General features: G+C 39.5%; 1 protein-coding gene across 1 annotated transcript in view; it reads right to left on the minus strand.

Moving 5' to 3' along the window:
- Positions 1–4,547: 4,547 nt before the first annotated feature.
- PRKCH (protein kinase C eta) overlaps positions 4,548–14,985 on the minus strand; it is a 94,232-nt gene continuing 83,794 nt past the window's right edge. The window contains exons 13-14 of the mRNA XM_087727515.1: positions 6,989–7,132; positions 4,548–5,197 (exon numbers count right to left, since the gene is read on the minus strand). Of these exons, the coding sequence (XP_087583641.1) occupies positions 5,051–5,197; positions 6,989–7,132 (291 nt within the window). The 3' untranslated portion in view covers positions 4,548–5,050. The remainder of the gene's footprint in view (positions 5,198–6,988; positions 7,133–14,985) is intronic.

Genomic DNA, 14,985 nt, shown 5'->3' on the forward strand with positions numbered 1-14,985 from the left:
TCCTATTGTTGCAATCTAACCCCATCCTGCCTTCCTGGCTCCAACCTTTCTGGAGGGTGCATAGTTAAAAGAGGGACAAAGTTGTTCAGCTTCAAGACTATGAAAAAGCGGGATTGTATTCAAGTTTACACAGTAGCTTCTTCTGTGGACCCTGGAATATAGGCGCTACGAACCACTGAAATGGAAGAAAAATTGCATTGATCTGATCTGACGGGGTGTGAGCACTTGTGTTTTTGGGAAGTACCCTAAAATTTTGAGATCTAGAGATTTTGAGATCTTGAGTACTTATACTGGGTAGATGCTCCTTCCAACAAACATCTCCATTAATGGAATGCTTCTGCTTTTATCTCAAGCAGTTCTCTTAAAAATGCCACAATTCCTTTTACCCGGAATCAGGTATAAAAGCTGGAATAAAATACACAAGGCAAAAAATTCTATCTTCCCTTTGTTGAAGCTTGAAGGAGATTAACCCTAAGATAGCCTGAGGCATCTGTTTGCACATCAAAGGGACGAGAGGGATCCAAAAGTCTGAGCAGGGGCTTTGGGAGAGAAGAGTTTTGTAAAAAATCCTGATAAGTTGCTTGCTGTTCAGTAGATAATTTAAATTTATGTCCTTTCTCTAGAAGTTGAGAGTGTGATCTTGTGTATTCAGCAAAATTGGGGCTAATTCTAGAGATGTTACAAAGACCAGAAAGATTTGGACACCCTTCACATTTGGACCTAGAAAACATGGACCTTATTTTTGTAGGATCCATTTGTATTCCACCTGTACATATTCAGTAGCCCAAATAATCCAATTGGAGAAAATCAACCAATCATGTTTCCAACTTCATAAAAAGTCTGGGAAGTGCTCTAAGATATTTGTGATAAGAGTCCCATCTCAAAAGATGGGACTTTTGTGGAGAAAAATCAGTTTGTACTCATCATCAGTGCACCTCTACTAATTTGTTCAAAGTAGCAGAAAAGATTTAATTCATGAATCTGGTGAAGACTCCAGGGCAATTAGTAAATCCGAACTTCATTCCTGTCCATTTGAATTTGCCATATTGGGTGTCAACATCTGTTAAATATTCATAACCCTCTGTGGAAAGTTATCACCCAGGCCTCTCCCAGAAAAATGAAATATCCTAGGAAATATTGAAAAGGCAGAATATTATATTTCCCTGGATGTGAAAAGGAGAAACGTTTTAAAGAGAAACTTCCTGCAGCTTCCTGCCTCCCCTCGCTTTTGTCAATGGGCCATTAAGAAGGCTAAGCCAGTCCCTTTACATAATAAAAAGTTCTCCCCTTCAGCTCCAAGGGGATGGAATTATCATTAAGACATGATAATATTGGCCCTTTACCCAACTCAACACATGGCATCTGAGAACTCAACCAAACCTGGATTCAAAGCGCAGCCTACAGAGTTGTTCCTGCATGGCCCCATGGGAGTCTGACAACCAATCAGAATACAAGCTCAAGATCAAAGGCCAGAGAGGGCATAAAACCAGGGACTCAGCATCTCAGCCTTCCTTCTCTTTTCTCCAGCAACATTGAAACATGTGATCACCTTTTCTGTTCAGGACTCAAGCCATGTGATCCTGTCCACCAATAAACCACCTTTCCAAGCAGCCTCCGTGTCTCCAGTGTTTTCCCCCCACTTGGAGCCGAACCCAGAAGGACATTTCTTTCAATTATTTTGATAAAATAATATGTACTTTTCAATATTAGTGCACTAAGTACCATATTTTTCAGACTATAAGACGCACCAGAGTATAAAACACAAGATTTTGAAGAGATAATATTTTTTAAAAAGATTTTGCACTCTGCAGGCCTCCCAAACCCTCTGCATGCCCCATTTTTTGTGAAAAACAGGACATGCAGAGAGTTTGAGAGACCTGCAAAGTGTTCCTGGGGGCTGGGACAAAAAGTAAGCAAAAAACAGACCCATTTTTGCAAAAAAATCAGGGCATGCATATGCTTCGGGAGGTTTGTAGAGTGCTCCTGGGGTCTGGGGGGGACAAGCAAAAAAGGCCCGTTTTTTACTCATTTTTGTCCTCCCCAGTCCCCAGGAGCACTTTGCAAGCCTCCCAAACACTCTTCACATTTTTGTTAAAGGGACGGGGTTTGGAGAGGCTAAAAATGTTGTATTCGGTATATAAGACGCACCTAGATTTTCACCCTCTTTGGGGGGAAGGTGCGTCTTATACTCTGAAAAATATGGTATCTATTGAAAATGGACCATTTCTTTACAATCCATTAAGCTGAAGGTTTCTCAGAAATGCTATCTATTGAATTCCCCTCCCTCCTCCATTATGCAGGAAGTCTCTACATCCTCCCTTTGTAGCCTGAATTGGTATATTCCAGGAAACAGCTGTTTCTGTAAATTAAATCAGCCAAGTGATAGTGGTTAGAGACCTGTAATCAGTCAGATATCTGAGGAAATAAGGGAACCAACAGCTCTCATCTCACCATTTACTTGCAATGTGGTACAAATTGACCAAATATAATGAATTAACGAAACTTTACACTTTAGCTGTACATTTTCATAAGCTCGCCCTTGAGAAGTGGCTGCCTTCCTTTCACCGGCCCACAATAGAAAGCATTCTCACTTATTGCATCACGATACAGTATGTGGGCTTGACAGCCGTGGAGAGAAAGTCATTACAGAAGGTGGTGAGCACAGCACAACACATCGTGGGATATCCCCTAATACCATTAGATGAGACTGCGTGGGCACATTGCCTTAGAAGAGTGAGGAAAATCCTCCAGGACGACTCACACCATGATCAGCACTTCTTTATCCTCCTGCCATTGGGAAGGAGATAAAGAAGCATAGGCAGCCGCAACAGACAGGCAGAAGAACAGTTTTAATCCATGGGCTGCCAGATTCCTGAATGCGAAATAACATCATAACTACATCGTATGATGGGCTTGCAGGGCCGGCGCAACGTGCAACATGTTCACATTGGTGAAAGAGGACTGTGTGTTTGTTAATATGATTTATTGGGTTAGGGATTTTTCGTCTTCACTGTGAGTTGTATTGTGTTGGGGGGTGCACTAAGGGAGGCTCAGCCAATCTCATTGTACACATGTTGTGCACTGACAATAAAGATTTGAAATTTGCTATAATTGTTTTGGGTACAGAGATCACCAACAATAGATCATTACAGGCGACAGGTTATAATGAAATAACTTACTGAACTGAACATGCAAGCCCATTTAAGGAGAGTCCTAATAGTAGATAGAATGAAACAATTCCCTCATATCACTAGCTTTGGGTCCTTTCATGCTTCCCATTTCAATAATGTTCAGGGCAGACATGGGACATGTATTGTGGGAAGTAGAAAGAAATGGGGAATCTCATTGAGAAGACAAAGTATTCTCAATTAAAGTTGGATATAACCCTATATTTTATTCCCCAAGATTGGTCCTTATAATGAGGGGGGCAGAGATTGCATGATAACCTAAGAGAAAATTTGAATATCCTTAAATATAATCCAATTTGAGGATTTCATTAGTATCATCTTGCTGCATGCTACATGCTAACTGTTACTATATGCTTACTTTCTGCAGAAATTTGGGAACCCTGCTCTTTATTATTTCTTGTATTTCACCCAGCTTCAAACTTCCACTCATCTTTTCAATATTTTGATGAATTCATTGTATTTACTTTACAGTTCAAATTGATTTATGAATAAAGTTGACATCTGGTTTAATTAAAGTTGGATTGATGTGTGGTAATTAAAGTGTGGATTGGAGAGGTATAAAGCAGAATCTGGTAACACCAGGATACTTGCATACATTATTACATGCTTTGAAAATGGATATAGATAGTAACAATAACAGATTAAATTTCCTGACTTGACCATGAGTTTCCTAGCTCCATGTTACTATTGAGGCAAAGACATCACAATATATCAAACACTCTATGGGCTCTCTTGATTCAGTTTTAGTAGATGAATTAAGTTACAAACAGCTTCAATGTATTGTCCTTCATATATGTGGACAAATAATTTAACCGCTACATTTTTAAATTTCATTCTTTTAAAAAACGAGCAGCTAAGAGTCAGAAATGCCATCAGTTTGTAAAGGGAATTGAAGTAAAATTGTCTTTGGATAAAAGACAGAATCAGTTGCACTTTGTTCTGCAAATTCAGGAAAAAAGAATAAAAGTCATAAAAAAGAAGAAACCCCTAAAAACTAAATTAGCCAAAATATACAAAACCTGAGTATTTTACAAATTTGCAGATAATATTTCCCTCATACTAATGCAGAGGTAGCAGGTGGATTGATTCTCCTGTTCCTTCACATGGACACATATCCTTAATGAGAGTGTGCTGTGGTGTTTCCCCTTTTACCTGATTGCCAGTATCTGGTGGATAATGATAGAGAAGATGGAACTCTTCCTTCCTTCCTTCCTTCCTTCCTTCCTTCCTTCCTTCCTTCCTTCCTTCCTTCCTTCCTTCCTTCCTTCCTTCCTTCCCTCCCTCCCTCCCTCCCTCCCTCCCTCCCTCTTTTCTTTCTTTCTTTCTTTCTTTCTTTCTTTCTTTCTTTCTTTCTTTCTATCAATGTGTATAATTACATATATTTGTAAATGGAGATCCAAAATGTTTCTAACAGATGTGTACTCACTCAAATGTGAGGAAACCGGGACCTATAACCTCTAAACAAAGTAGTAGCACATGTAACCTTTCCCTAATGCAGTTCAAACTAGTCTCTTTTTTGCTTCCTTGATTGCAGAAAGTAGTTCAACCGAGTTATTTTGTGGGAAATCAGTGCTGCAAACAAGGTCGTTTTGGCTCAGAGTTGATTTTGTCTTTCTAGAAATTCCCCACGGTAACTACAAAGTTACCTCAGTAGCCATTCAGAGCTAACAAGCTCTACCCATTCCTCTTTTGTGCATCATTCATTTACTTGTTCCTGCTGAGCTCCTCACTTTCGTTTTTCTCCTCTTTACTCTGATGCATAGTATAAGTCTGCCTGTCGGATGGTCCAGTTGAACAAATGTCTGGGCAATCCCGTATTCCAATCCTTCTTTGTTGCTGAATAGAGTCCAGTCAACATGGAGCTAAGACTCTAATTCTGGATCTGTATAAGAAAAGTTTCTAAATTCCTCTTGGTTGATCATGGCTAGTATTCCATCTTCAATGGGAGTCAAGATTGGCTCTTCCTTTAAAAATTCGGGGTCAAAGTTACTCACATCTTCTTTTGATTTCTGGCAAATGAAAACAAAATAAATATTAGATGACACAATTACTTGGAGGCAGGGGTGGGCTTCAAAATTTTTAGCAACGGGTTCTCTACCAGTTGCTGGGTGGGCGTGGCCTAGTCAATCTCCTGCATTATAGCGCAGGAGGGGGAGTTTTCACCCTCCCCAGGATCTGGACGCTTTCCTCGAGCCTCTGAGAGGGTGAAAACGCCCCCACCCCAGGCTCCGGAGGCCAGAAATGAGCCCGTTTCCAGCCTTCTGGAACTTCTGGGAGGGCCACTTTTTCACTTTCCTCAAGCCTCTGTGCAGGTTCTGTACTTATCTGGCATCCCAATGGACTGTGTGAAGACTCCTGAGAGGGGCGGGAGTGGTGGGAGGGGAGGGGCAGGGTGGGAGTGGTGGGGTGGGCAGGGCCAGCCAGAGGTGGGATTTGTGGGTTCACCTAACTGGGCAGATCCTTAGCTAGAGGATCGCCCAAACCCGTGTGAACTCCGCTGCTTGGAGGATACTTATGTTGGCAGAAGCTAGCAGGACACATAGTTTGAACTATAGATAATATCTTCCTATCTCCCCACTGGAGTTGGGAAATATGACCTGACACACAAATGTGAGGAGTTCCTCTTGGTGACAGTATATTTTATGGAATATGTTCTGAATTGATGCAGTGCTTAAAATATTGGTCTAGAACCAGTGAAATCCAGATGCCTCACCTATATGTTTTGCTGGCACTTGGGGCCAATTATTCCCTCATAGTCCCAATCTATCTCATAAACTTGTTGTCATAAAAGAAAATTGGAGAAGGAACTGCTATTTAGGCTGCCTTGAACTTCCAGCAGAAAGGCAAGATATACATTTAACTCAGAAGAACTGTTGCAGAAATTGAGTATGTGTAGTCTAGTGAAAAGAAGAACCAAGGGTGACATATAGTAAGCTTCCAATATTTGAGTGGCTGCCACAAAGAAGAGGTCAATTTATTTTGCAAAGCATCAGAAGGCAAAGACAAGAAGCAATAGATGGAAACTAATCAAGGAGAGAAGCAACCTAGAACTAAGGAGAAATTTCTTGACAGTAAAGACAATTTATCAGTGGAACAGCTTGCCTTCAGAAGTTGTGGCCGCTCCATCATTGGAGGTTTTTAAGAAGAGACTGAACATCCATTTTTCTGAAATGGCACAGAGTCTCCAGCTTGAGCAGGGAATTAGACTAGAAGATCTCCAAGGTCCCTTCTAACTGATGATAATGCTGATGCTGATAATGATGCACCAGATGCACCTGGACCCCTTGTGACCTGACCTGACCTTTGACAACTAACAAATACATGAACACAAATATTTCCTCTTTTGGTCCAATTCTGTTGGTCAGGCAAACCAATGCAAACCTGGTATTTCTCAGATTGGAAGTAACCAATATGAGTTCTGAATGTGGGCAGCATCTCAGCAAAAGCACATAAGCACAATTTAAAAAAGGAAGAAAGGAAGGAAGCAAGGAAGAAAGGAAAAAAGAAAGAAGGAAGGAAGGAAGGAAAGAAAGAAATGTCAAGGAAGTCACCTCAGATCAAGTATGTATTGATCCCACGTTGAACCAGTATATATTTTGCATTAAATGCATGTATTCTTTTACTGCAGGGGTGTCTAAATTTGGGGACGTTAAGACATATGGACTTCAACTCCTAGAATTCTGGGAGTTAAAGTCTACAAGTCTTAAAGTTCCCAAGTTTGGACACCCCTGCTTTACTGGATGTGATCTTTCCTTGTATGGACCAATGTACCCACAAACCTCACAGTTTTAAACACTTACGATTCGAGGTCGGAAAGGTGGCTCAATCTGGCGTTGATTTAGCAGGTCCCAATCCAGTTCCTGAAAGTATGGATGCAGGAGAATGGCCTTCTCTCCCCCTAAGGCAGTATTGCCGAGTCGCATTTTAGGGTTCTTTGTCATGAACTATTGAAAAAAGGAGGAGGAAAGGGGAGAGATTAACTCTCAGCTGTGCAATGTCAGTTTAATATTCACCCAATATCTGAATGCAGGTAGTCCTCGATTTACAATCACCAGTTGAGCCCAAAATTTCTGTTGTTAAATGAAACTTTTGTTCAGTGAATTCCCCCCCCCCCCATTTTACGACCTTTATTGCCACAGTTGTTGAGTGAATCACTGCAGTTGATAAATTGTTAATCCAGTTCTTAAGTGAAGCTGGCTTCCCCATTGACTTCGCTTTTCAGAAGACTGCAAAAGATGACCACATTACCTTGGGACAAAGCAACGGTCAAAAATATGAACCAATTGCCAAGCATGTGAATTTTGATCACATGAGCATGGGGATGCTGCAAAGGTCGTAACTGTGAAAAGTGGCCATAAGTCACATTTTCAGTGCCATTGTAACTTTGAACGGTCGCTAAATGAAAATGTTGTAAGTCAAGGACTACCTGTATCATACGCAGATCATAAGACATAAGATAACCTTTATTAAAAATGAAATTCTGTTGCCTGCTCTCAAAAGAATATATACAGTATATCTACCCATAGCCATACACAACACACATATATACATGCTATATACATGCTATATACATATATTTAAACCCATACATATATATACAGTACATATATACTGTCCATTGGTCTCTAAGCATCATTCATAGTTTGCACTCAAATTGAAAATATCATTCAATAGGATGTTTTGGATAAACAAATCATTACTTTTGAAGGATTTCTCAGTAAAACTACCTTAATCACATCTCCTTTCCTTATCATTGATGTCGTTCCATTTAACTGTTTGTGCAGTTTTTACAGAAGAAGAAACCAATTTCCTTATAGAGCTTACTCATGAGTGAATGGGTTGGTCAATCTAGAAGTTATAATTATATATATACAATAACAGCAAGGATGCCCTAGTGGGAAAGTCTGTGACCTGAAGAGCTGGGTGCCTCCTGCTTATGGTATGAAATGGGTGCCAATTGTGGTGAGAAATTTCAAGTCTCTGCTTTTCTTTATTCAGGTGCTTCTGAGTGTTAACATCTGAACAGGACAGAACTTCCTGGAGATTATCACCTACAAAGAGAAGTCCTTCAAATGGCACAACTGTTCATAATTAAAGATTAACTGAGTTGGAAGGGACCTTTTAGGTCATCTAGTCCAACCCTCCCTGCCCAAGCAGGAGACCCTACACCATTTCCAACAAATGGCAGTCCAATCTCTTCTTGAAAGCTTCCAGTGTTGGAGCATTTACAACTTCCGAAGGCAAGCTGTTCCACTGGTTGATTGCTCTCACTGTCAGAAAATGTCTTATTTCTAGGTTGAATCTCTCCTTGAACAGTTTCCATCCATTATTCCTTGTCTGGCCTTCAAGTGCCTTGGAAAATAGCTTGACCCCTTCCTCTCTATGGCAGCCCCTCAAATATTGGAAGACTGCTATCATATCTCCTCTGGTCCTTCTCTTCACTACACTAGCCATGCCCAGTTCCTGTAACCGTTCTTCATATGTTTCAGTCTCCAGTCCCCTAATCATCCTGGTTGCTCTTCTCTGAACTTTTTCTAGAGTCTCAACATCTTTTTTTTATAGTGTGGTGACCAAAACTGGATGCAGTATTCTAGGTGTGGTCTTACTAAGGCTTTATAGAGTGGTATTAGTATCTCACTTGATCTTGATTATATTCCTCTGTTAATGCAGTTTAGGTTTGCATTGGCTTTTTTGGCTGGCGCTGCACGCTGCTGACTCATATTTAGCTGGTTGTCCACTAAGATGCCAAGATCCCTCTCACAGTTCCTGCTACTAAGCTTGGTTTCACCCAGTCTATATGTGTACTTTTGGTTTTTCTTGCCTAAGTGTAGGACTTTAGTTTACTCTACATTGAATTTCATTTTGTTAGATAAGGCCCTGTATTCAAGTCTGTCAAATTCCATCTGGATCTTGAGCCTATCTTCTAGGGTGTTAGCTATTCCTGCCAGCTTAGTATCATCTGCAAATTTGGTAAGTTCCTTTTCTATTCCCTCATCTAAGTTGTTTAATTAATTAATAATTAAAAAGGACGCAGGGCCACCTGCTGTCTGCAAAAGATGAGAACCCTGAAGCAAAACAGTGTCCTGAACTTAATTCTTTAAAAAAGGCTATTTTTCAGACAATCAACCTCTGTCCTGCTGATTCCAGCTTAAAATGCGACTCAGAATGAAATTTGACTATTTCCAAATATATTGCCCAACTTTCTTTTTCGGAACTCATGCAATTCAGATTGAGAAAGTCAAGGTGATCTTGTCCAGTGATTCAAAGTAGTGCTATTCGTTCTCTTTTTAATGGCTTCCAAGTTTCAGAAAAACAATTGTGCTTTTCCTTGTATGTCCAATCACACTTGGCCAATAAAGAATTCTATTCTATTCTATTCTATTCTATTCTATTCTATTCTATTCTATTCTATTCTATTCTATTCTATTCTGAAATATTGAGGAAACATCAAGGTATTACATAATTACCACCTCTTGATAATACCAGTTTGATTGCTGAAGGACAACTGGGAGTCCTCCTTTGTCACAGAACTCTCAAAAGCTTCTGGCAATTAGGATCTCACCACAAGTACTTTTTTCCATCCTACAAGTTCTTAGCCCTGTGATCTAAGGCTGTCTTTTAGTTTATACTACAAGCCTTTCAGTCTGCACTACAAGCATGCTAGGCATTATTGATGACTGCAAGACCAACCTGGTCCAGCGAGTGCCAGAAAAACCTGTTTCATTTGCTGATTTTGTCTCTTAAGATGAAAGTTTAAACTAGCTTGCTTTTTCTGTCTGTTACTCAGTCCTTTCTGCCTTGATGTCTACCTTGTCTCAATGGTGCAACTGCCTCTGGAGCTGGCTAACCACTTTAACTGTGGTTTGTTTGACCTAGTAAAAGACTCTTGTCCCAAGCCAGTTCAGCTTTTTAGGAGCTTTTTATTCCCCTAATACTCTAGACTGTTGTTGCAGCCAAAAGGAAAACATAACTAATCACCCGTGGATTGTAAGTGCTTCAAAGTGAATACTTTAAAAGATAATCACCAGTTTTGATCATGAATGAAACCAGTTTTGAAAAACAAAGATCTTTAACAACTTTTGGCTTGTGTGCTTATAATCAATACAGCCTAATGGTATGTATTTGTACTAAGCAATGTTCACACAGAGCCATATGAATATGTGTGATTTAGGTATCCTGACATCAAGCATATTAATTAATTAATCTTGTTTAATTAAACTATTCCCGTAATGCCCAGGCACTGAGTCATGTAAGCTACCAATGAGACATCTTCCAAAGTTTTCAGAATTCTTAGAAAGGGAGGAAATGAATATGTTGATTAGATAGAAAGAGACAAAGTTTAATCACATATTTTTTTTCTTCCTGTTTTAATATTTTTGAAAAACATGCATTTGGTTTTCGGGATCTTTTTACAAAATATTTATCCTTTGTATTATCCTTCTGCCCCAGAAAAGAAGAGAAAAGGTTTAGTTACTATGCCTGCAAGCATAAAATGATATAATTTATGGTGCTACTTTATTGCACCCAACCCTTCTAGTTAATGTCATACAATTATAGGTCTTACTCATTTTGTATTGCAAACAAACACACATTTTTATTGTTGGCTGAGTAAAGTAAATTGAAACAGAAGAAAGAAAACTCTAGATAACAGAATCTAACCTGAAAAAAATATGATATTCAATTTTTAACCCTATAGCATTCAATACCTTATTACAGTGTTTGTATTTTAGGTTAATTTAAATTATAACTAAAGATCCAACGTGAGTCAAGGGAATTTTGAATTGAGTAGACTTTTTGAGTTTTACTGCAATAATATTGTCCTTTTATGAAATCTAAAATTGTTCTTGTTCTTAAAATAAATTCTTTAAATGGAATTTTCCATTACTATAAAATAAATGGTAAAGACAACTTTAGATACGATAAGGTATGGCATTGGAATTAACATGGGCTTATAGGTTAAAAGGAGGGTTAAATATCACTTTTCTGTGAGTAATGACATGCAATAAACTGCTCAAAACAAAAACATTGATGTAAGGAATAAGACAAGAAAATTAATTTCTAATCTAATTGCCCTTCTAAATAGAGTCGCCTTGACAAGATGGGTGGCATAGAAGTCTAATAATAAATTTAAACAAATAAAATAAATAAATAAAGTGATTAAGAATTCAGCCACCTTGTTCATCAAAGACAGCTAAAGGGAACTAGTACTAAAAACAAGAACAGATGATTTTTTTCCTCAAAACTTTGCTCTTAAAAATAGAATAGCTAATTAAACAAAGCAAAGGTTATAATTAAAACTAGTGGCCGAATGAGCTGTAAGGAAAAGAAAAATAGTTCTTTCATGATCATATGTTAGAAAATGGAAAAAAGACTGAAAGATGGAAACAGCACATAGTAATCAAATTTCTACTTGAGCGCAAGGAAAGTTTATCCCCCTCAGTACTTACTACCAGAGTTGCTGATGTTGTGAGGGAACTGAGTCTCAAATCAGGATGCTTGTAGCAAAAATCTTTTCAGATTTTTTTTTTTTTGAATCTTGGGATATAATTTATTCAGTTAAATTGTGTTAATCTGCAAAAGTGCTACTTTTTCTAACCTTTTCTGGATTGTTGTGAGGAAAAAATGGTGTTATTTATGAATGAGAGGGCAGGCCTGAACACAAATCACACAGTTATGGTCTCAGTTATTGGTTCAGGTCCTGGATCAAGTCCAGCTGTGCCAAAATAAACTGAATATATAGATTGTACTATAATCTATAATACTGCATATTCAAATCCATGTATTGTTCCAGGGACTATTCATATGTTCTGTATCTGGAATAGGTTGGGGCATTCTGGTGCAAGGTATGGCTGATACTCTACCTCTCTTGCTTGACAAGGAAAAAAACAGAAAATTTACAGAATTTACAGAATAACAGAGTTGAAACGGACCTTTCGGGAAGCCACTGAGATATTGGAGTACTGCTATCATATCACCCCTAGTCCTTCTTTTTATCAAACTAAACATATCCAGTTCCTGCAACCGTTCTTCATATGTTTTAGCCTCCAGTCCTCTAATCATCTTTGTTGCTCTTCTCTGCACTTTCTAGAGTCTCCACATCTTTTTTAGATCGTGGAGACCAAAATGGGATGCAATATTCCAAGTGTGGCCTTTCCAAGGCATTATAAAGTGGTATCAACATTTTATAATGTTAATGAATGAAAAGAATGACAGCTGGCAGCCTGACAGCCACTGCTCCCACCTGCCGGGTAGACAAAGGGAGTGGGAGGCGGCTGTGGCCTCGGTCTGGCGCGAGCTGCAGGCAGCTTCTGTGACAGCCGTGTGAGGAGCACTCCTTCTTGCCTCTGGTGGGCCTTCCCCGCGGTTGTAGCTGGAGCACCTTGCTCCTGCTGGTGTGCTGAGCTGAGCCGTCGGGCCTTCTGGGTCCCATCCGTGAGATCCCACCCCATGGTGTCTAGACCTGGATTTTGGCTATGAATGGGAGTGTCCCCCTCAAAAAAGTGTCAAAAAGTCCTAAAGTTTTTCACCACCGGTTCGGTGGCCGTGGCTTGTGGGGTCAAGTGACTACATGTGCATGAGTGACGTCAAGTTGGCCATGCCCATGCAGTCACATGTCCCCACCTAGCCACGCCCTCCAAATTGGTGGCAAAACTTTTTGAAACCCACCACTGATGAAAACCTTCCTAAGTGAAGGCCACATAGATGGATTGGCTCCTACCTTGCATAAAATATTAATTTAAAAAATGGAGTGAATAGATATGAAATACAGACCAAGTGAACATGTTTTGCTCTGATGCATCTTTTCCCATTTTTGAAACAGCAATATGAATCACCTTCTGGGATGAGATCCCGATATTATGAAAGTACAATTCCCAGCAATATTACTTTCGGCCAATTATAATTCAGTCCAGTTTAGGGGGCCATGAACTCCTTAACTGATTTAGAACATGTTGCTTATGATTGGGGTATTCTATCATGAAGTGTGATAGATCAGGGAGAGAGACATTCTTCTGTTGGAATATGGGTAACTGAAGTTGAAGAGATCTAACATAGCCTTAGAATTGGGCTGAAATGGGAAGTGAATAAAGTCTCTTTTGGTTGGGTAGCTATTGTGGGAGTGCTAGATTCATAATCCTGAAACTGGCAGGCTTTCTCCAGAAATTTCCTAACTCAAAACAATACATTTAATTGCAAGAACATTTCCAGAAACAATATATATGCATTGCCCCCTGTGAATCACTGGAAATTCTGATGATGTAAATTCCTGAAGTATTCTCATAAATATATTTCTGTAGATGAAAATCCTTATTAGTTTCCAAAGGCCACAGTTTTACGTTTCTGGATGGGAATTACTAATTAAGCTAAAAATGATGCAAGCATTTGTCTGGAAACATAACCTCCACAAGTATCTGCTCAAAAACAAACCTCACTGAATTCAGTTCAACTTATTCCTAGAAGCTTAAATAAAAATTATACTACAAACGTCTTAAGAAGGAATAAAGGGCAACTTTGAGAAAGCAGGACAAACACATTCCAAAATGGCTTGGGTAAACAAAACATTAAAGTGGCAATGACAACTGAGGCAGATTTATAATACTAATTTTGTTTTGATTTAATGTTTAATTGATTTACATTATTTCATAACTCAAGTGATTAGAACAGATGAGGACTATTAGGCATTTAAATAAGCTATTAACAAATATTAATAATAATAATTAGTAGGTGCCTTGGGTGAAATTCCAAATCATCTGGAGCATTGCTTGAATACCATCAGCATTGACAATATTACCATCAATCAATTGTGAAAAGCAGCTTTACTTGTACCCTATGAGGATATCTTTAACATCATCAGATAACATCACCTGCCTATCCCAGGTCCTTGGAAAGGACTTGATAGGTGGATAAAAATGCCAATTTCAGTCTAAACATCTGGCTGATTATGTAATCAACCAAATATTTTCACAATAGAGCAAAATTTATATGTCATTTCAGAAAACAATGTGAAAATATTTTGTTCCAGAATGAAATTTATTTTGCTCCCAGACAAGCACAATCCAAAGCACACTGAAGATGTCTCCTCGAATGGCGATGAAACATTTGCATCCAAATCGCCAAGCTCAGAGCTCAAACCAACATATAGTACATATGTACCTACGTACATACATACATACACACCAGTGGTGGGTTCCGGATCCCACTGCAACTGGTACGGTGCAAAGGGGCTGAGCGTCTACCAAATGCACGCACGCAGCGCGCACATGCGTACTTACCCCCCGTGACACTCTGCGACACTCCAGCTGCTTGGTGGAGTGTCGCACAGGCACCGTATGCTCCATGCGCGGAAGCCCCGATTGGCTCAAATACCGGTAAGAAGGACCGGGGGGGGGGCATGTGGGTCCTCCGGAGCACCATACCAGAACGGTACCTGGTGCTCCAAGCAGGGACTGGTACGCCCGTACCAGGGCGCACTGGACATATCCCATCACTTATACATACAGATATACATAGAAAATTTGAGGATCAGGACTAACATATTGTTGGCAAAACTCCAAAAGGAAAAGACTCTTATATTTTATAATAGAAATATAAGAGGGGGGCATTGCAGCTGAACTTCCCATGATCAGACCTAATTCCTTCCCACCACAGTCATGTCAGCTTGAGCAATGAGGGGGCAGGAAGAACCTCTGCCTGCTAGTGAAAAGTCCCCAGATTTAGATGAAAAGACTTGCAAAAGCCCCTGTCTTTAAACTATAAGCATTTAAAAAATGAACAAGTTGTATTTGGACATAACATGTTA

The sequence above is a fragment of the Thamnophis sirtalis genome, unplaced genomic scaffold, assembly GCF_051295495.1.
Source record: "Thamnophis sirtalis isolate CommonGarterSnake01/CBP01778 unplaced genomic scaffold, rThaSir2_p1.2 scaffold_1, whole genome shotgun sequence".
Lineage (NCBI taxonomy): Eukaryota > Metazoa > Chordata > Lepidosauria > Squamata > Natricidae > Thamnophis > Thamnophis sirtalis.